General features: G+C 38.2%; 2 protein-coding genes across 2 annotated transcripts; both read left to right on the forward strand.

The window, feature by feature from the left end:
- The first annotated feature begins 415 nt into the window (after positions 1–415).
- Positions 416–14,472, forward strand: LOC119069169. Its single transcript, XM_037173079.1, has 6 exons — positions 416–575; positions 3,996–7,040; positions 7,108–7,929; positions 7,997–8,120; positions 10,513–12,813; positions 12,942–14,472. Exons 2-6 carry the CDS (start codon positions 4,045–4,047, stop codon positions 14,319–14,321), a joined length of 7,623 nt encoding a protein of 2,540 aa, XP_037028974.1. The 5' UTR covers positions 416–575; positions 3,996–4,044; the 3' UTR covers positions 14,322–14,472.
- Positions 14,473–21,336: 6,864 nt separating this feature from the next.
- Positions 21,337–23,256, forward strand: LOC119069214 (probable cytochrome P450 6d5). Its single transcript, XM_037173190.1, has 2 exons — positions 21,337–22,544; positions 22,607–23,256. The coding sequence occupies exons 1-2, from the start codon at positions 21,434–21,436 to the stop codon at positions 23,029–23,031; spliced, it is 1,536 nt and encodes a 511-aa protein (XP_037029085.1). The 5' UTR covers positions 21,337–21,433; the 3' UTR covers positions 23,032–23,256.

Consider the following 23,256-nt stretch of genomic DNA (forward strand, 5'->3'; position numbering starts at 1 on the left):
ATTTGTTGTCTGTTCCGAACAGGTGAATTTGGTAAAAAAAGTGTCTAAATAAATGTGTGTTAACAATTGTACCGATGTGTCTTACTAAGCTGTGCGAAAGTCGATACGTTGCTGTCGATTTACATATAGCAACGCGAAACTGGCAGATGGACAATTTTTCTTTTGTTCTTTGGCTTTTGAACAATTGAAAAACCTTCCATCTGTCGTTTTTACATTGCTTCGTAAATCAAGCCTTTAGTTTATCCTTTTCACTCCTTATCCTCGAAGTAAATAAATCAATACGTGGAATTAGTAAACCACACACATCAATCTAAACATTTTTAGGTCTTAATATAATAGGCACAGTTATACCATCAATCGATGTACCATTCCCTACATGCGCTGGTTCGATCCATTTCAATTTTACCAACCAAATGCAGTCTTAGTTTGTTTTTATGTGCTGTGCACGTATAACTTATATGAATGTGTGTTCGTTCACGGCCATTGTGTTGAAAAAGTTTTTAAATTTCTTAATTTCTTAATAAGAAAATTCTACTGATATGTGTTATCAATGGATTATTACGACTTAGAAGTTGGTAGGTACAATTTGGAATCATATTTTCATTTTACATTACCGCAACATGGCAATGTTGAATCGCATTTTATACTCTTTTCATAATTTTTAATATTATATACCATATTGGGGTGTCGTCGTCATGGCCATTGTCATTTATTCATTTAACTTGTGTGTTTTTTTTTTATTGGCCATGCAATGGTTATTATTATATGCAAAAATGATGTATGGTTTGAATAATAAATTCATGCAAATTTTCAAGAATTATTTCCTGTGCGCCAATGAATTTTTCTTTCATTCAGTCATTCCTTTTTTATCATTCCTGTTTTATAACAAAAACAAATTCTTTCAATCCTCTTCACAAGTAAAAAAAATCGATAATTTTCTACTTCAAATGGTAAAGCACTTTGCTTTGTAGGTTGAAAGTATCGTGTGTCATATATATAAAAAAAAAACGTTTGAAAGTTCGAACGAGATGCTATTTACACATTATAATATTTACTATTGTGACATTAATACATTACTATTTAGTATCGTATACCGCATTACTTCATGTTTTCGTCATTATTTTGACAAAATGACCAGATAAAACGACAATTTCGGCAATAGTGTGCACATATTCGAATGGAAATAATAATTGGTTTGTATGTTAATGCACGAAACAAATTACATTCCAAATTGATTTGACCGAATAACGCCAGTTTGATGCGTTTTATGGTCATCCGTATTATCCTTTTGCATTTTTGTCTCTTGTATTAAAACTCGATTTACAATAAAACGGTCAAGTGAGTAGGAGTTCCTGTGTTAGTTGTCCACATTCAAAGAGACAGATTTTTTTTTTCTCAGAAAAACATCTCTTTTGTATTGAATCTGTAATTTATGAGGTGATCTGCTTTATGGAATTATAATATGACAATAAATTCGACTCCCGTTATTCGATTGTGAAACATTTTAGTTTCAAAGATTTTGTTTTTATTAAATTTAAATTTATTTCTCGGAAACGTGTATACCATTAACATTGTAGAATATTACCTCGCATATTCCACAAATGGTAAGGATCACCGAATGTATTATTTTTGTAGCAAATTACACCAAACTATAATTTCTTCTAATTTTAGATTCAAAATATATTTTCTTTGAAACGAGAAAAAAATTCTCTTAAAAATTTATTTGTTTAAGAGTGTTTTGACCCTAAACCATTTTTATGTAATAAGTTATTTTCGATGGATTTTTTTTCCTCTCCTTAAAATATTCATACACTAAGTGACTAATGACTAAAGCAATCAAAATAAATGAATGTTAAATTACACCTGTTTGGGCATATAGCGAGCGGTGCAGATTTGTCAATCAACAATAAATAATTCGACAGTTGTAAATAACAAAAAAAAAATTGTGTTGCTTTTCGATTCTTAATTTCCGGTATAATTCACCTCGCATCACTAAATTACACAAAAAAATTCAATTCAATTCGTTCGAGGTACATTATTTATGTCTCAAGAGTATAGTTGGTTCATTTTTTTTTACGATCACATTGTGTCGCACTACAAATTTCAACTTTTATGTTTTCTGAAGGTTTATCGACAGTATATATGTTTTTGCCTTGTGCACGATGCACAAAATCGTATAAAATATTTTTGCCTTTTGTTCAATATTCTACTTCGTCCTTGGAAGGTACACATTTTATGTGCATATTTAAATTAGGAACGTCAAGCCACCATACGGAACGGAATACTGTGTCTGCAGTTCATTATTTATTAATCCGATTTTGGGCACAAAATGTTTTTTTTTTTAAATTTCCGAAATGTTTAGTGAATCGTCGTACCTTTAAACTTAAAGGTGATTATGTCCTTGTTGGGACATTTTTGTTTATTCAACGAGTGGGAAGTTGGTGAGGGATACATTCCCAAGAAGTTCAACGTAATCTACTATAACTAGCAAAGCTGCGCAGTAATGTAAATCATTTACGGGAATACTGCGAGTAATAGTCCTTGTTTGGACAATTTCATTTTGCCAAGTGTGAGGGTTACTGACTTCAATGTAAAATATAAAGTTCCAAATATTGTGGAAATGCCCGATAAACGAGTTTCTTATTTTTCATGTTCCTTCCTTATTGCGTTATTTTGCTCACTAGGGACACCGAAAATGAGTTTTAACACTCAGGTCTATGAAGTAATGGCTGCTTTTCCGGGGCTCCAATTTTGATGACATTTTCTGTCTATTTATGCAACTCAGCATCATAATGTTCGAAAACTGCGAACTTTAGATGTTTCGGTTGCATAAATCATTGTTTGAATCTCGATGCAAAGTACTTTAGTAGTAGCAGTAGATGTGGAATTACGAGTCATAATTACACACCTAGAGAGCCTAATAAAGTACTTTGCACTCGGTGTCATAAATAACCATTATACTATTACTATGATCTTGAGACAGGCTGCAGTGTTGTAAACTTTAGAATCCCCTCCTTATTTATACAGCCCTATGTAAGTCAAGTACTATTCAAATCTTCTGTACTCATAAAAACAATAATTTCTGTGAGAGGAACTTCTTCACCAGACTGTTATTCTAATATAGTTTCCGAATGTCATTCATACGTATTCTCAGTTTTCCTATCTACAAAAATATGAATCAAGTTTTCTTGGATCCACACACATCTTAAGTTGCATTCAACAGGTTTGATTGAAGTTGTTTTGTTTCGGTAGATAGAATTACTCGGCCAAACTCATTTGTAGAAATGCTATCATGATACCGTCAGACCGACTGAATTTTTAAATTTATTTCTCACTTCAATTACCTTCACACGTAAACCTTCATCTCGGTTGTAAACGGTGTAAACGGATATGTTGTCTGTAGATTTCTTCCCGTTTTGTTTTTCTTCTTCTGTATATTGCTTCGTTAGTATTCTTTTCGTCCGGCAAACCTTGGTGTATCGTTAATGCATTACCGTATTTAAAAATGAAAATACTTTAAAATTCATGAAGAAAAGCATAGAAATAGAAAGTGAGTTTTATGTAACGCATCATTGCACTTTACTGTGCATCCAATATTTAACGAAAATGATTTAACTGTTGACTTCACATTCTAAAAAGGTACAAACGAAATTTACGATAATTTAATCGATTTATTGTTAATGGCAATGTATAATTATTGCTAACGTTTGCTGTAATCATATTGTGCCGCTTGAGACGTTACGATCTGGTTCACAATGAAAGTAGTTGGCAAACAGAATTGAAATTGAATGAGCAGAAACTTGTTTCTTTCTTAATTTCACGAGAGCTCTCATGGGTCGCATATTTTCTCGGTACAATTCGATTGTAAATTAATTTGCCCATTAAAAATTAATTTACAATAAAGACTGATGTACCACCACCTTGTTGATTAATTGGATCGTAAACAGAGTCGATGTTTTTTTAATAAACATTTTGTGTTTCTTTTCTCATTGCAGATTAAATCACATTACTAAGTCGTTAGTAAATTCAAGATTCTACACAAACATGCAAAATTCACAGTCTTTCACCAATCATCCGCCTCGAAGCCCAACGACGCCTCCATATGATTCGTCAATCGAAGAGCTGGATGATTTATGTGTTGAAGATGACCTCGATATTCTCGACAATATAACCGATTCGGCCCGAAAGCCACATTTTTTGGACTATGATGCAATTCCACCACCGGGATTCGAGGAAGACGATTGTAGCAGCACAATTGCCGTCAAAGGGATTCCACGCACCGTCTATCCGAATGAGAATATTAAGGTGGACAAAATATATGAGACTGACGGCGAAATTAGCGATTTCGAACTATCACATCGGAATCAAATGAAACGAGATCAAAGTGCAGATGCACATTCTGGTGCGCGTCGTAAGAAACATTTTTTGGATGAAAATCCAATACCGCCGGATTATGACTATGAAAGGGAGCGGGAGCATCGAAGTTTAGATAGAAACTTTGAGCGGACAAGAGAATATGTTTATGAACGAAAACATTCATTGGACAGAGAATGTTCGTCGCGAAAAGTTATGAAGGAGCCCAGCTATACATTGGCAAGATTCCTGGAGAATGATGTATCTCCAATATACCGTGGAGGGACATGGCCAACAAACAGATTGAACGATGGTAGCGGTGGCCACTTTTCTAGTATGCCGAATAGCTCAGGAGAAATTGGTAACCAGAGAGAAGCTAAGGTTGAATGTGTCTATTCGTTACTGTCCATGTTAGGAAACAACGACCAGTTGGGAATGTCCAGTAAATTTCTGGAGCTATCGAAATCGCCCGACACGTGCGCCACATTGCATCAAACTAGATGCATTCCGCTAATTGTACAAATGATTCATTCTGATGCGGATGAAGAGACGAAAAAGATGGCCACTATGGCATTACACAACGTTGTCAATAGTCATCCGGATGATAAAGCTGGACGTCGTGAGGCTAAAGTTTTGAAACACATCGAGCAAATAATGGAATATTGTGACATTTTGAAGACAATGGCAGGAGCAGGAGATACAATGGCTGATATTAGTGATTGTCATCCATCACAAGCTATTTCCAGCCTGATGAAAATCAGCTTTGATCAACAGCATCGTAACGCTATGTGCGAATTGGGAGCACTACAGGCAATCGCTAGTTTAGTTCACTACGATCATGCCAGTCATGGCCACGATTCCACAGATCCGCACTGCATTCTTTTGCGTAGGTATGCTGGCATGGCTCTTACCAATTTGACGTTCGGTGATTCAAACAATAAAGCTTCTCTATGCACAAACAAGGAATTCATGAAGGCATTAGTCGCTCAGCTGAATTCAAATGCAGACGACCTGCTACAAGCAACCGCCAGCGTTTTGAGAAACTTGTCGTGGCGTGCCAATGATAATATGAAACAGGTGTTGAACGAAATCGGCACTGTAACTGCATTGTCGAAGGCAGTCATGCAAAACAGGAATGAAAATACTCTCAAGGCCCTCTTGTCGGCTCTATGGAATCTATCAGCTCACTGCAGTATGAATAAAGCCGAATTCTGTGCGGTAGATGGAGCATTGGCCTTTTTGGTTGATATGTTGGTGTATGACAGTCCAAGCAAAAAGCTCACTATAATCGAGAACGCTGGTGGAATTCTGCGAAATGTCTCTAGTCATATTGCTGTCAAAGAGGACTACAGAAAAATATTACGAGAACGCAATTGCCTGGGCATATTACTTAACCAGCTCCAATCTGAGAGTCTTACCATAGTTAGTAATGCGTGTGGAACCCTTTGGAACCTATCAGCTAGATGCCCGGAGGACCAACAATTCCTTCTGGACAATAAAGCAGTTTCAATGTTAAGTCTCCTCATTCACTCCAAACACAAAATGATCTCAAATGGTAGTAATGCTGCTCTCAAAAATCTCCTAAACTTCAGACCAGGTGGTGTAAACCATACTAGCTTGGATCCGGTTGCAAAATCAATGAGACTGAAAGAATTGCCAAGTTTAAATGTAAGAAAGCAGCGAGCTAGAGAACAAGAACTTGATCAGAATTTAGCGGAAACGTGTGACAACATTGACGTCACCACACCTCCGAAAGAAGAAAAGAAAGTCGACGAATTTCTCCACTTCGATAATCATCGCAAATACCAATTCCCTGATCCACCTTGTTTGCCGAAACCAGTTATTTCTCCGAAGGAAGCCACTGTGTCAACCGAATCAACCAAAGAGTTGCGTAAGCAACATGTGAGTGAATTGGAGTGCGCATCAAATTCAAGCAATGAATTTGAGAGAGACGACGAGAAAAGCAGCAGTAGCCGTGGACCAGTCCCAACACCGCGAAAAAATCTTAAAAAGGAAGACTCGGAATCATTTAGCGCAAACACATCGTATCAGGAAACCGATCTGGATCAAATAACCAATTTCTCGCTAAGATATGGGGAGAATCAAAACGAATCGTCCGACGACAATGATATGAACGACGGAAACGAGATTTTATTGATATTGGGCGATACAGTTAAATGTTACGAGACGGAAGGAACTCCATATGTTATTTCGAATGCCGCCTCCGTTAGCGACTTGAGAGCTAAGCCTCCAGAACGGCAAGAAGTGAAGAATAAAATTGTTAAGAGTGGACACTTAACGGCAGAAAATTCAGGATTAAATACGCCGGAGAAGCCCACTAAGTACTGTGAAGAAGGTACACCTGGATGTTTCAGTCGATACGATTCGTTCAGTAGTTTAGATGAAGAACATGAAGAAGTAGACGGTCAAAATAACACAAGACCGCATATTGATGGCAAACTTGAAATTGTAGCTATTGCCGAAGAAAATATTGACGAAGAGCCAATTAAGTCAGTAGAGATAAGTGAATCAGAGAATAATCCCAATCCGACGGCTGGAGCAAAGGCAGTAACATTCGGTGATTTTGAGACACCAATGATGTTTTCCAGACACACTTCCCTGGGATCGCTTTCTAGCATCGAACCAACCATTGGTGATGATCGGTCTTCCGTTGTAAGCGAATTTAGGTAAGTTTCTAGCTCAGTAATCGGCTGTGCACAAGACAACCAATTTTTTCTTTAAAATCTATTTCAGTCGCCTAGCAAGCGGAATCATATCACCATCGGAAATTCCCGATTCACCGACGCAAATTGTCGCCCACTCACCGCGACGGATACCTGGAACGTCAGTATCGTTTCCATGTACCCCGCCGAATCCACTTCGCAGTGTTTTCGAAGACAACCTTAATCCATATGGTGTCGAGAATACGCCAGCTCAGTTCTCCTACGCAACGAGTCTTAGCAATTTGAGTCTAGACGACGAGCCAAAAATCGAGACTGATATTACTACAAAGGAACTGAATTTACTAAGCATTGACGACGACACTGCCCGAAACGTGAAGCAGCTCAATGATGTGGAGCGTTTTGGCAATTCGAATGATATTGGAAATATCAACGCTAATTTGTCCGACAGCGATGATCGAGACGATGAAATTTTAGAGTCCTGCATGTCTATGGGAATGGGTCGTATTGTGCGATCTCAAAATGCAATTCAAATGACCGAACAGGATTCAAACGAACGTCATCAGAAAGAAGTACTGTCCGACGACAGTTCCAGCAGCTGCAATGAAAATGAACGGTGTTTGTTGGAGAAACTCATGCAAGGTGGCTTAGCTAAAACGACTAAGTCCAGTTCGAAGCCCGATTTTCATGCTTCGTGCGAAGCATTACCGAAACAAGTCTACAAGGAGAATCCAATTCATATGTTGAAAAAAGGTGGAATTCCTGCCTATGTAGCATCCAAAGACGAAGTAAACCGATTCATGGTCGAAGACAGTCCGTGCAGCTTCTCAGTAATGAGTGAGCTATCCGATATCACAGTGGGCTCTAGTGTCGCTGGATTAGTTCCAGTTAACAGGTAAAATTGATTTTTGAGCGAACGAAAAGGTTCTCGTTTTCTAATTTGTAATTTCTTTCTTGTGCAGGCTAAACAAGACACCAGGACCTTATGTGAACACGATTCCAGAAGTTAGTCAACAAAGAATTGGCGACATTTCTTCTGATTCCATTTCGGCTGATTCAGCCGACGATGAGCATTTATTAAACGAGGTGAGCGATGAGTATTTTTTAATTTGTAGTTGTCGTAGGTCAGGCCCGAATATTTTTTGATGTGATTCTAGCTGCTTTATTGGTCGCCTTTGCCAAGATATTTCAAAATTCAGATTCCGTTTCTCAATCAATTTCTTCTCGCACAAACAAATTCCAAAGTTTTTTTTTGCAATATTTTCGACCCAATTTCTTTCACACACAAAACAAATAACGAAAAGAAAAACAAATTCAAATTGTGATTCAAAAATAGCTACAAAAGTGCGATCTATATGTCACTGTAACGTTGACGAAAAAGAACATGCGAACGAAAAGAAAAGCTATTTTCACGCAATGTAGTTTATGTGTTAAAAGGCCATACGTTCCATTACATCGTTAGAAGAGGTTGTAGTTGGACAAGTATTGTGACAGGAAGAAAGAGTCACAGAGGACTCAAAAGCTTTGAGGCAAAACAAACCTTAACCCGTTCCCTTAAGAGGATTCACTAATGTTCACAACGATTTTTCGGATATAAATGCCGGCCTTAAGCTGGTGCACTTGTTTTTAATTGACTATTTGTGTCTGATCAAAGTATATAAACATCACTGAAGGTAATGCAAATCCGTGAAAACACACAAAACCCAACTTTCGAGTGAATACAATTTTTTCAATTTTGTACACAAGTCGAATTCGCTTTGTTAAATTGCAACACATGACAAAATTCAATATTAAGCAACGCAGCTCCAACAACATTATTACACACCAACAAAAAGATCCTAATTTAATGCTCCATCGCTTTGTAGAGATATACAATGAACGTCAACACTTTATACTTTCATTGGAGATATAGGCAATATGACTGTTCCAAGGCCATAAGGGGTAAACCATTACGCTTCGTGAAGTTCTTAAGAAAGCCAATTTCGTAAACCTTTGACATAAAATATATAGGCGAATATAGGAGATAATGGTTTATCTCATAAAATATGAAATCCGATCTCTAAGGATGAAATCGTGTTCGTTCGGCCAGTGAAAATTTATGTTTACAGTTACTTGGAACAAACCTATAGATATGGTGATCGTAACCAAAAAATTTAATAATTTCGTTTTCGAGGTCTCCAGATTTGCGAGTAGAGTGACTTCGATTGAAAACTGAATCATCAACAGTACTTGTTGTGGATCAAGTATGGCATGTTTGGTATCGTTGAAAAGCTTATTCCTCAGGCTATAATATTAGGGGCAAATAAGTTTGAAATAAGGCTACCAGAAAGGTACAGAAGTGGCCAAATTTCACCGAGGGTAGCGGAAAAATTAACTTCTCTGAAAATGTAACTTAATAGAACATTTTCAAAATTTTTTTCGCCATTTGAAAGAGCTTATTAACCGCGTCTAGAATCAATCTGGACTGGCTGGTTCGGTCACTTTGTCAAGGATACATCACTCTTCGAAAATGGTGAAATTTTGACTTTCAACTGTTATTGCTCCGAGAGCAAATGACCGAAAGAAATATTTTTTACACAGTATAACTTAGAATTGTTCCCTCTACCGATCCCCATTAAAGTTTGTGCTCAGGCTGTGCTTGACTGCTTGTGGCAGCGCATCCATTGGTTCTCAGAAACGGCTCAGGGGTTCGGGCTAATTTTTTCCTGTGTGATGTTCTTGTCCATCACTCATTATAAATATGAAAAAAAATTATTGCTGGTCGGCGGTCCCTCTTTAATCTCGTTTCAAACCAACCGTGAATGACATCGAGCATGATTCATTTGAGCAAGAATCAAATAAGAACTTTGAGAACCGGCTAAAATGCAGGACTAAACTCAGCAAATGCTAAAACCGTTCAAAATTTAAAAAATATTCGATTTTTGAACTTTCGCAATTTTTGGAAATTTTGGTAAAAATTTCCAAATAAATTTCCAAAAATAGGCCCTGTTTACTTCTATATTATTTCATGGATATTGCTCAGAGTGACGTTATTCTAACATAAAATAGAGCGCACGGAAAGAAGTACTGAACCAAATTGTGGTGCATGTACGGGTAAACGGATGTTTCCTTTAGTGAATGCATCCAAACCTTGATCTCTAAACAGGTATACTTCAGGTTTAGCCTGTCGTTAACTCGAAAACTTTTTCTGTGAAATTAAATAGCGCGACCCAACCGCTAAAAAATGTTTCTCTCAAAATATTTAGTCACAAAAGATTAAGAAGAAAATATTTGTAAGTCGTCCTTATATTAACACCGAAAGATGAATGTAAAAACCGTATCTTTACAATTTCATTACACAGTAGCAATGAATGAGCTCACTATATCTATAAGTGGGAAGGCCTTGCCAATTTATTTAACAACAACTTTTTTTTTTGATATCACAGTGGGGGAAAGAGATTTTTATTCTTTCTAACAAATTGAATAATTTACATTACAGGCATTGGCCATCGGAATGCAAAGTAAAACGTCTTCGAAACAACCGTCTGTGCTGCCAAAATCGCAGATTTTATTACCGACAGCACCATCAGCATCACAATGCAAACCAAAGTTACCAGCAACAAATTCTCAATCAATTTCTTCCAAAACACCACGCCCAGACAATGGCCAGTCAGCGAATGGTTCGTTTAGTTCCATCGATTCAAGTGATTCGTACGATGCCTCGATTCTTGAGCATTGTATGCAGGCCGGAATGTCTAAGCCATCGCTACGCAAACCACAACCAGCGACATCGGAAAAAGTACCCTCGAAAGTGGCCTCGCCAAAGCGATCTCAGTTGCCAACATTTAAGTCACACGCTCAGTACGAACGTGAACGAAAGGAACGCGATCGAAAGGAAGATCTTCTGTTGACGGAATGTCGAAATGTTGGAATGCAGAAAATTGGACGAACTGATGCACAAATTAAACCACCGACACGACATGTACGACAGATTTTAGCACCAGCTACATTCACCCAACAATTGTCGAACACAAAATCGGAAAGCGAACGAAACAGTCCTCCAAAAAACGCCGAGACTACGTCTGTAGTTGTGTCGGACTCAGTAGCAGCAGGTGCCCCCTTCACAACTCCAGACGTAGAGACGATGTACCACACCGAAGGCACAAAAAAGTCAGAAAACGTTCTAGACCACCTTCCCACAATAAAAACGACCAGAATTGGATCTAATCAAAACGATCAACTGAATGACATCATGCAAATGTCCTTCTGCAGTTTAAATCTAAGCACCGGCAGCAACCTATTGGAACGCTCAAACGAGTATCCCGCTCTGAAGATGAACACCAGCGATTGTATCGACGACTCCTGTCACGGATCTATCATCGACATGGAAATTTCGAACGAATGTCTTATGGAACACTTTGAAATGACATCGTCGAAAGTAGATAAGCATAAAGATCCAGATTTGATGCTCAAATCGGTGGACCGATTAACACAAGAACTTGTGTCTACAGCAGAATATTTGCGCACCACAGCCAATAATAACGAGGAATCTGTGCACAAGAAATCCAGCAGCAATTCAAATAATACTTGGAATGAAGACACCTGTCCCAATGACGTGTCATTTCCAAGCATCAGCATGACTGTTCCGCTCATCGCATCTATGAACGAGGATGATAACACGTACAGCGATTTAAACAATTTCGATTGTCATAACGATGGCTATGAAGAGCAAACGCCCACAAACGACACCAAGAATGTAATGAACGAACTGCAGAACAACTATTCCAGAACATACATCACCAGTGACGAGCAGTTTTTGGAGAATGTATCCATGGACCGTACTCTGAAATTGATTGATTGCACGTCACAACCGGAATCGCTCGATACGAATACCATTGTCAACGACAACAGCAACAATTCGAACGGCATTAACTTTCAAGTTGGTGGCGAGGTACAACATACATTTCGTGATAGTCTGTCTAATTATCTATCACCTCGTTCGTATTCTTACGACACTGGTTCAACAATGACAACATCCACCATCATAGCGAAAGAGGCAAATAAATTGGTTGTTGAACTCTTAAATATGCAAACAATGACCGATAGCACGACCAGCTTAGACCTGGATCAGGTTCGTCCGCCATCGGGAATGGATTGTATTAGCTTGTCTGGCTGCAACTTGGACACTCCGTTTAGTCCACAACTATCGCGATCACGGAAAAAATCTCTTCCTCATGGCATCGTCGCGAAAAGAGCATTGAGTCATCTGGCACCATCAGGTAGCACTGAAAGTGTAAATTCGAGTTGCAATCTGGACAACATAAAACCGCCTTCGATAATGGATGAGCTATTGGATTCAATGATTAGTGTCGCTAGCATTACTTCTGAAGTTGTCGAGAACAATGGAACCAATGATCACAGCTCTAAATATGAGACGGCCTTAAGTGAAATCGATGACACAACCACATTACGCAGTTGCCTAGATCTTCCGAACGATTCAACACCGATACCATCCGATTTCAGCAGTGCCGAATCGACTCCAAAGAAAGTACGAAATGTGAAGCGATCGATGACACCCAGACAGAAAAGACACTTCGTGAAGGAACGGTACCGCACATATACCATCGCTGCCGATATGGTGTTAAGCGATACAATCGATGAAATTCGTGCGGATAGTGATGCAGATGTAAAGAATGACATCTATGATGATGAAGTGATTCAAGTGGAAATCAGCAGTAGCCCGAGGCGATCGATGTCCAAGCAGCGCAGAGCTGAAGACCGAGCCCGCTTTGAAACGCAGGTATGTTTTTTACGGTTTATTTGTTAGGTTTTGCTTTTTTCGATTTTTTTTGGTTGTTTCTCGTCTATCTTCTAATGAAAGTTCAGTTCTCTCGGACATTAAACGATTAAACGAATTAAATATTGCAGGTTCTCAGTCCCATGTTGCCAATCCAATCGAGTTCAGCTAATGGAACAGTTTTCAATGAAAAACTATCAAATCCAAAACAGACCGACGATGTGAATGCAACATTGTTGTCGAATTTCAAATCACAACATCTGCTCGCTGACGATACCAGTGGCGATTCAATGAGCTTGATTTCGAATGAAGATGATGATGACGATGAAGCTGGCATGTCTTCAATGCGAGCTCTAACAGCCAAATTTACTTACATAAGAGCTGGCATTGTACCGGCACAACAGCACATTCAAACGAAGCTGGAGAACGAATGTAACAGTTTAGACTTTGATCAAAACTCCGAAACTGAATCGTGCGATCAAAATCACGACACCTACATCATTACTTCGAAGCCGAAGCCAAAAATTGTGAAACCGATCGATCGTGATTCATGCTATGAATCGAACTGTACGGACGATAATGGAAAGTCACCGGAAACGAAAGCAATACGCGGCAAAAAGAAGTCGTCGTACGTTTCACCATACAGCAAAGAATCGGTTACGAAAATGCCAACGAAAAAAACGGTTGCTTCCAGCGTCCTGCCGGCTCGTAATAAAATGTTGGATGAACGTAAAGGTATTGTTGCCAAGGCCGACAATGCCACGATTGTCACAAAAACGCATATTCTGCTAAATAAATCGAGTTTAGCCAGCAAATCTACAAAGGTTACTACACCTAAAGTGACAAAGGAAGTTGAAAAGCCGAATGCTGGTCGGCCACTTCCTGCTAAAACTAAAGCTCCAGCAACTGTAATGAAAAGTCCCGCAAAATTAGCATCACCACAAACGTTACCGGAAAGGCAAGGCACATTCATCAAAGAAGAACCATCGAGTCCCGATGTACCCGTTGTCGTTTCATCCGAACCATCATCCCCATCCAGAACGACACGTCTTCCGACAAAACTTCCAGACGCCAAATCAACCACTTCCCTTACAAAGAGCCGTACATTTTTGTCCAAATTAAAATCACCACTCCAACGGCCACAATCATCCGCCAAACCATTGCCATCGCCAGTAACTGATTCATCGAAGCGTCGTACACTGACCAATGTAGCCAAACCTGTTATACCACAGCGATCCAACAGCCAAACTACAATCAAACCGCTCACCAAACGGGATCCATTTTCCACTCAACCTCCATCGAGAAGTAATTCGAATTTGGTGCCTCCACAGAAACGAGACGTTACCAGTCGCATATCTAGCATATGGAAGCGATCCGATGATACGAAACCGGCAACGGCAACAAACAAAAGTGCTAATGTTGTGGGCAAGAAGCCACCATCGGGCAGTAAATTAAGTCGAAGTTCAACATTTGATAACACACCAAGTAATTTAGTCGTTAACACTAATTGAACGTTGCAAGATAAATAAGACAGAAACAAAATAATTATTTCATCAGCTACATTAAATATTAACATTAGTGAGAGATACGGACGTGATTGAATGGAAAGAAAATTTATCCAAATTCAGCTATAAAACTTGATACATGTGTCCGAAGTAGAAACATTTGAATTCAAAAAAAAAGAGAAAGTTTCTTCCACAAATAAAAGATTTTCGGAAGTTTTTTTTGTGTATTTATAAGAAAAGTGTTTACTGAAATATAATTTGTGTGATTTCGTTTATTTTATTATTATTATTATTCTTACAATCACTTCTGCAAATTTGTCTCCCGTCAAAATTATTATTACATATGCGGGGAGTAGTTTTTAAGCGAATAATTTTTTTAGTTCTAAGTTTATTCTTTCTTAATGAAACAAAAAAAAATTATTGTGTTGCATGTGTAATTAATTGTAAAAAAGAAAATTGATTAGGAAAGAGTTTATGATTTATGATTTACCTGCATTACAACTTATAAATATTATACCATATAAGCTTAAATACTTTTAGGTTTAAAAATAAAACGATTTTTAGTTATAAGAAATTACAATTTTAATATCACATCTAAAGCGTAGTTAATTAACAATTTAAATATTATAAAGAAATTTCTAGTCCCAGAGTGAAATTGGTGGTTTTATTTCAAAGAAAGAATAAGAAGAATTATTTCCCTTGACTGTTAAGAGTGATATCGCCAAATCTTCAGGTGATTGGGAAACAAGCGGTCTCCGATTTTAATGAGTGATAGCTCGTTGGATTCGTCTTTCAATTCTAGGAAACATGTGTCTTTCACTTTTTCTTGAAAAAATTTGTTTTCTGTGAAAAGCGCTCAAAAGTGAAGACATGCCAGAGGGTACCGAAAACAGTTTTTCGGCAATAACTCAAGAAAAAATTATTTTAAATGGTTGTAATGTTGTACAATTGTCGGCCTTGAAAAGACCTACAGGTAGAGTATACGCACCGCTTGGTGCTAGTTGATCCACTAGAGTTATGACTAGAAATATAGTGAATGTTCGGAGAGTCCGCCTTCTCTGCAGCTTCGATGTACCACGGAACTGAGTATGGGGTGTTGTAGCTGGCCTCACCCACTATCGTTGCACATATAAATTAGAGATGTTCGGGCCGCCCGAAAATGTCGGGCTGCCCGGGTTTTTATCCGGCCCGACCGGGCTTGGGCCGGGCGGGCTTCAAATCTGTCGGGCCGAGCTTGGACCGGACCTTAAAAATCAAATTTTTGGCCCGATTTTCAAAGTTTAGCGCCCTTTTTTATATGAAATTTGCTTTCGGGCTGCCCGAAAATGTCGGCCCGTCCGAGTTTTTATCCGGCCCGGTAGGGCTTGGGCCGGACGGGCTATAAATACGTCGGGCCAGTTCGGGCCGGGCTTTAAAAATGAATTTCGGACCGGGCTTCGGGCCGGACGGGCTTCAAAAAAACATCGGCCCGCACACCTCTAATATAAATGAACCCAGTACTTTTGAGCTGCAAGCCTACAGAAGTCTTGAAAAAAAAGTTGGTGCCAAAATGTAGATTTTTTCCTTCTTTCTGAGGGCCCAACTGCCAGAAGAGCATCTGGAACGGTACTACGGCAATCATTTTTTATTGTCTACTATTCTTTCACCTTATCAATAGAAAAACGCTTCGCTATGTCGCGAATAAATCAGATCCACTATTAGTACTATCAAGAGAAAAATCATTAAAGTTTTCTCAGAGGATTTTAGTCAAATAAAGTGTTAGCGTATAGCAAATGACCTCAGGACTACGGAACAGTAATTAGTTTTTCAATTGGACCAATATTTGCTACGTGACAGGAGTTTGGAAAACCGTTTGCTCCCACTTGATCGTATCGTTTTTCCAAGCTCCTGTCGCGTAGCAAATATTGGTCCAATTGAAAAACTAATTACTGTTCCGGACTCCTGAGGTCATTTGCTATACGCTAACACTTTATTTGACTAAAATCCTCCGAGAAAAATTTAATAATTTTTCACAAGAATTACTAACACTGGATATGTTGTAACGACCTATATTCGAGTCAAAGTGAAGCGTATACGGTAAGGGAATAGTAGACGATACAAAATTACTCACGTAGAACTGTTCCAGACGCTGTTCTGGCAGTTGGGCCCTCAGAAAGAAGGAAAAAATCTACATTTTGGCACCAACTTTTTTTTCAAGACTTCTGTAGGCTTGCAGCCCAAAAGTACTGGGTTCATTTATATGTGCAACGATAGTGGGTGAGTCCAGCTACAACACCCCATACTCAGTTCCGTGGTACATCGAAGCTGCAGAGAAGGCGGACTCTCCGAACATTCACTATATTTCTAGTCATAACTCTAGTGGATCAACTAGCACCAAGCGGTGCGTATACTCCACCTGTAGGTCTTTTCAAGGCCGACAATCGTACAATATTACAACAATTTAAAATAATTTTTTCTCGAGTTATTGCCGAAAAACTGTTTTCGGTACCCTCTGACATGTCTTCACTTTTGAGCGCTTTTCAAAGAAAACAATTTTTTTTAAGAAAAAGTGAAAGACACGTGTTTCCTAGAATTGAAAGACGAATCCAACGAGCTATCACTCATTAAAATCGGAGACCGCTTGTTTGCAAAGTTAAAAAAATCACCTGAAGATTTGGCGATATCACTCTTAAGTTCAAGATCAAGTTCACTACAGGGAGAGAAACGTGGAATTCGACATGCTTTCCAATTTAAGAGTTGTTGCGGTTTTTAATTGATTCCACAAGAATTTCGTTGAATAACTGAAAATCTAGATTTTGATGAATTTTGGGTAGGCACGCGCTAGTAACAAGAATGAAGTACTAAAATGCAGAATCAAGCCACGGCTACTCTTAAAATAGAAAACATGTCGAATTTCAGTTTTCTCTCCCTGCCGTGAACTTGAATTTGTACTTAACAGCCAAAAGAAAAGCAAAAAACGGAAAAGGTCTTTACCGCCTTGACGATGACACGACAGCTTGAGTTAATCTGAACCTATTTTCAAAAGTTCGGCTTCAATCGACCAATCGTATAAAACTCCGGAGATTAAGTTCGTCGATGGACCATATCGACCGAATGATTTGGGAGTTATTCTTAAAAGAATTGATGCCAGTTTTTTCTTTATCGGACGATAACTTGGGTAGTTCAGCACCGATTTGCGAAATTTTTTCTTTCTTTGCTCCTGGCCACCTGGCCAAAAAATGAAGATTCTGTCCACTAAAATTCCAGAGCACAGAGTGTTCACATTCTGTTTACAAAAGAAATTCAGGCGTACAGAGTGTTCACATTCTGTGTACACAACTCAAAATGTGCACAGAAACCAAGAACATGTGAACAAATGATACACAGTTCGAGTACAGATGTGAACTATTTTGAGCACGAACTGTGAATTTTTCACAGTTTGTTAATATTTTGTGAACAGAAGTCGATTCTAATTTATCGTTTTACCCGAAGGGTGGCTTACAGATGAGTTCCTTGAGTTCTAAGAGTTATTCACAAAAGAGTTCTTGCCGGAATATTTGGTGAACCAACACTATAGTAATTCTGAACCGATTTAAAAAAAATTCTTCCAATTTACGATGAATGCAATTCATTAGGTCAATTTCTAACGTTTCTAAATCGAAATGAATATTTTTGCTATGAAAAAGCGTGAAATCGGAAAGAATTTTATTTTTTATTTGGATATTTTCCCTTTACAGCAAAATCATTTGAATTTTGATATATTCTGTATGAAAATTGCCATATACAAGGCCCCACCTTTTAAGTGGGTTAGGTCTGACTGACTGATTTTCTTAATCAATTTTTGCGATTATTACAAATAATACATTACTGCTATAAGGCTGTATATAAGAGACGTGTACGTATACGAGCGCTTGCGCAAGTATTAGTACGAGTCTCTTATATACAGCCATATATCAGTGAGGTATTCTATTGCAGTAGGTTATTTTAACTCTACACTTGTCAAAATAACCGTTTCCCAAGCTTGTTGCTTAAAACCACACTTGTGAGTTCGGCTCGTATCACAAAATTGATCCCTTATGAAATGAACTACCTCCGCAGCATCCAATGTAATCTACTATACCCTAGAGTGCTAACGTTTTTGCAAGCAAAATTACATCACTAGATTTTGAGATAAAATACCTCACTGATATAAGGCTGTATATAAGAGACTCGTACTAGTACTTGCGCTAGCGCGCGTATACGTACACGTCTCTTATATACAACCTTATAGCAGTAATGTACTAATACGACTGTACCTCGATTCTCATGCGATCGTAATTCCAAATATTCGTAGCTGGACAGTTCGCTTCGATCTGGCCGCAAAGTTCACACTCGTTCAAGGTTTTTATACAACGAAATCACTCAAAAAATTCTTTTCGGAATAACTCCTAGATTATTACTCCGATACTTTCAATTAACGAGCTTAGCCTCAGAATAAGTTTTTGGAAATCCGTTGAGGATCACTCAAGTTATCGTGTAAACGTTTTTAAAAATCCGTGGAAAATTACTCAAGTTATCGTATCAAGGAATGAACAAAGTGTGACAAACTGTTCACGTATATAAGGTTTTCGTGCATTGTAGTGAACATTGTGTGACAAATAGTTTAGTTTATTTATCATTCGTAAGACGCATGACTTTCTTGAAAGAAAGGGGGTAGGGTAATTTGGCACCATGCAAGTTTGATGCGTGCCAGTTTCCACTTTAATGTGAATTTAGCACAGTGCTAGATTCACCATCTGAAGAGTAATTTGGCACCATGCAACTTTGGAAATTGGCACACGGTAGCCATAATAGAAAATTAAATAAAAGTGAATGGTGTGCTAATCATAGTTAGCCGTCTGTCACTATTAGTCAACATTATTTACCTATAAAGGAAAGGCTTGGCAAAAATTAGGGAATTGTGATGTTTCGATTCGAGGAACAACGTTTAGCTGCTCGACGAAGATTGCTCAATAGGGTCGGAAAACGACAATTCCTCCAAGACATCGCAACTTTTATGCAAGACTTCGTAAAAGGACGAATTTTCTAGTTTGGAGACAAATTATTGAATTTCTCTCGATGCCTTCAAAGCCATAGCTTGTTTGCGTCATTTTGTAAAAAGACAAATTTCTTAGTTTTGACTGCGAAAACTCGTAAAATGACAAATTTATTGACTCACAGACTCAATCATAACTTCCAGATTAAAATGAGTTAGCACAAAACTGGCACACAAGCTTCGTTGCGTGTGCCAAATTCTCAAAAACCTAGGAAAAAAGGTAATCTGGCACATGTGCTAGATTCCACTTCATGTAAGGAATTTGGCACCCCCTTCCCGTGTGCCAAATTCTCGGATCCCAAAGAAAGGTATCGAAACAATTTTACTGGGAAGAATTGATTGCTGAGCAACTTTAACTGCAAACAAAAATACAATTTGGTAAAGCTGTACCGAAGAAACTGCGATAAACATGTCATTTTTGTAGCTAGGGAATGGTTTTTCCAGTATGGTTCGAGAACATTAAATCCCACGGAATACAAAAGGTATCAATCAAACCAATAAGGGAAAAAAAGTTTTGGTTAATCGGTTAAGTATATGTCCAGAGATATGGTCATCGAAGTGAGTCAGTATTATATAAGGATGAAAATTTGAAAACTGTCCATACCTTCTTTTTCGATTACAGCAGAATATGCAAGGAAGAAAATGTTCGCAAATAAATGCAAAAAAAATCGATTAGTCTTTATATGAGAATAGCCACCTATTGTATTGATGTTCAAATTTATATGGTCATTCCTCACCGCATAAGTTTATATTGGCAATTCCATTCCACGTAACTTGTGACAATAAATATAATTCAGCGCCGGATATTTTTAGTCGGTACGCATTCCAGTGAAGTTTCAACCAATGGATTTTACATGCTCAGAGCTTGAAACAGGGATAAAAAGTAGAGTCTTCGTGTGAATTTTGTTGATACGAGGCGTAGCCGAAGTCAGTAAACACACGAAAACGAGAGTTTATAATTTTATCCCGAGTTATTTACCTTATTCAAATTAAAATGCGACCAGAAAGTATGGCCTTATTTTTACATTTCGTAAGAAGAAAATGATGTAATCATTTCGGTTTCTTGAATGTAATTAAATTCTCAGACTTCTCCATAACTCTATATCATTTTCTCTAAAAAGAGTGTCACAGACGTCAAGTTTTATCAGCAGTATTACTATCGGATCTATTACTTCATTCGATCGAAGTATTTTGAAAAGATTGATTTCAAATCCTTTACTTCATTTTCTTCAACATGATTTTGCTTTATAAGGTCAATATTCAGAGCTCGTAGTTTATTACTGAAGTCATTATTTATAACAACTGATACGAAAAGAAGACCATTAACAAAATCCACTTTCAAGGACGTTAGCAATGAGACAAGGCTTGTAAAAAAATCCCTCCGTATTCAGGTGCCACTAATATTTTAGATACAGCAAGTGTAGTGCGATATAATCATAAAATCTTTTATATCTGACCAACTCCACGACCTGTCCCAAGACTTCATTCGGAAAAATCCCAGATGCTCCAAAAGATAAAGATAGACAACGGCAGGTAATGTATTGATTCATCCGATGTTAGCATTATATTTGACAAAAAATCGTGTACTTCCATAGCACTCTCAAGCGACAGTGCAATGGTACTTCATTTGTGACGGAAATTCGCGAAACTGAATAAAAGAAACCGCTTTTAAGCACCATGACTGACCATTATGACTTGAAATATTTCGAAAATGATTTACAGACATGACTTGTTTTTGCTAAATTTCATTGATAAAAAGTTGTATCAGTTGATGGCCGAAGCAGATTAATGCATTTCACTTTCGACAAAAAACAAAGTGATTCCAAGAACAATTGCCTTGGTGATAACAGAAGTCAGTCAGTCAGTGTTGATGACTGGCAATTTTACTAAACTCTCCAATCATCATGTGTCGCTATCGCAGAAAAGCTAGCAGATATCGAATGCGATTAAGGCAACATATAAATACATGAGTTAGCTGAAATTGTGTCAGATAAAGTTTACCATTTAGACAGTCGTGTTATATTTATACCTAATTTAAGGAATTAAGCTCGAAGTAGAAGCAAAAATGTCGTTACCGTTGTTTGTTACGGCTATATTGGCAACAGTTGTTGCCACATCTTTCTTGTACATTCAATACGCGTATTCATTCTGGAAACGTTTGGGCGTACCATTTCAAAAGCCATCATTTCCATTCGGCAATTTTTCTGCATCTTTCCTCGGAAAAAAATCGCTAGGTGAAGATATGCGTGTAATATACGAAAGCACAACGGAGCCAGTGATCGGAATGTACACTATCGTTAAGCCGGCATTGCTCATTCGTGATCCGAAACTGATCCAACATATTTTGGTGAAAGATTTCCAACATTTCGTCAACCGTGGATTCCACACAAATACAGACGTTGATCCACTAGGCGATAACATTTTGATGCAAGATGGAGACAAATGGAGGAACGCTCGAATGAAAATGTCGCCCACTTTTTCATCCGGTAAGCTCAAGTCGATGTTTGAAACAATCGTAAAGTGTGGCAATACACTTGAAAACTATTTGGATCGGTTAGCAATGAGCCAAAAGGAAATAGAAGTCCGTGACGTGTTTGCGAGATTCGCCACGAACGCCATTGCCTCAATTGCTTTTGGGATCGAAATTGATTGCCTCGAAAATCCGGATCATGATTTCCGGAAATACGGAAAAAAATTCTTTGATCCAACCTTAAAGAACCTGATCCGTGTGAACATGGGGGTAATGAGTCCTACATTATCAAAATTATTTGGTCTTCGATTCGCCGACAAAGATGTCGGAGAGTTCATGACTGAGACCGTTCGCAAGAATTTGGAATATCGTGAAAAGAGTGGTGTTGTACGTAAAGATCTGTTCCAACTGTTAATGCAACTTAGAAACACAGGAAAAGTGCAAGAAGATGGTGATTGGAACACAAAAAACAATCGTGAAAAGAAAATGTCCGTTGAAGAGATGACTGCCCAAGCGTACCTGATTTTCATTGGGGGATTTGAGTCATCTTCAACGACTATGTCATTTTGTGCATATGAGCTAGCGAGAAATCCGGAAATCCAACAAAAAGCTTATGAAGACATAATTGATACCCTTGCAAAACACGACGGTCAGCTAACTTATGAATCTTTGAACGATATGAAGTATTTGGAACAATGCATCGAAGGTTAGTGTTGAGTAGTGTGAAAATAAGTGAAGACATGAATTAATCACGCCCAATTCTTTCAGAAACCTTGAGAGTGCATCCACCATTTGAAGCAGGCGCTCGGCAGTGCACGAAGGACTATACACTACCAGATACTAACATAGTGATCAAGAAAGGAATGACAGTGATGTTCTCGGTCACCGGTCTTCACTATGACCCGAAGTATTACACAGACCCAACGAAATTCATTCCAGAGAGACACGACAAGGCTGAAATCGCTGGCAAAAATTTTGTCGATATGCCGAAATTGGCGTTCGGTGATGGGCCTCGAATATGCTTAGGTTTGCGTTTGGGGAAAATGCAAGTTAAAATCGCAATCGTCTTGTTGCTGCAGAAATTGAAATTTGAATTGGCCGATCAACACGTTGGAAAAGAGCTAAAAATGAACCCAAGAAGTGGAGTTCGAGCAGCCGTATCTGGTATCAACTTAAAACTCAAGAAACGTTGAAGGGTCTTCGTATTCAATTCAAGGAATTGCTTACTGTAACTGACTGAGATCTACGATTGGGCTATATCGACTTGAACAATTTGCTTTCGATCGATATAGAGTGTAGCCGAGAAAGTCAGTTTAAAATTCCATTCGGGTCATCAGACCCATTTGTCCTTCATCTAATTTCGTTATGCTTTTATGTTTCTGTGTATATTACTTCAATAAACTTCAGTTTTGACTATT

Source organism: Bradysia coprophila (genome assembly GCF_014529535.1).
Source record: "Bradysia coprophila strain Holo2 chromosome X unlocalized genomic scaffold, BU_Bcop_v1 contig_26, whole genome shotgun sequence".
NCBI classification, from domain to species: Eukaryota; Metazoa; Arthropoda; class Insecta; order Diptera; family Sciaridae; genus Bradysia; species Bradysia coprophila.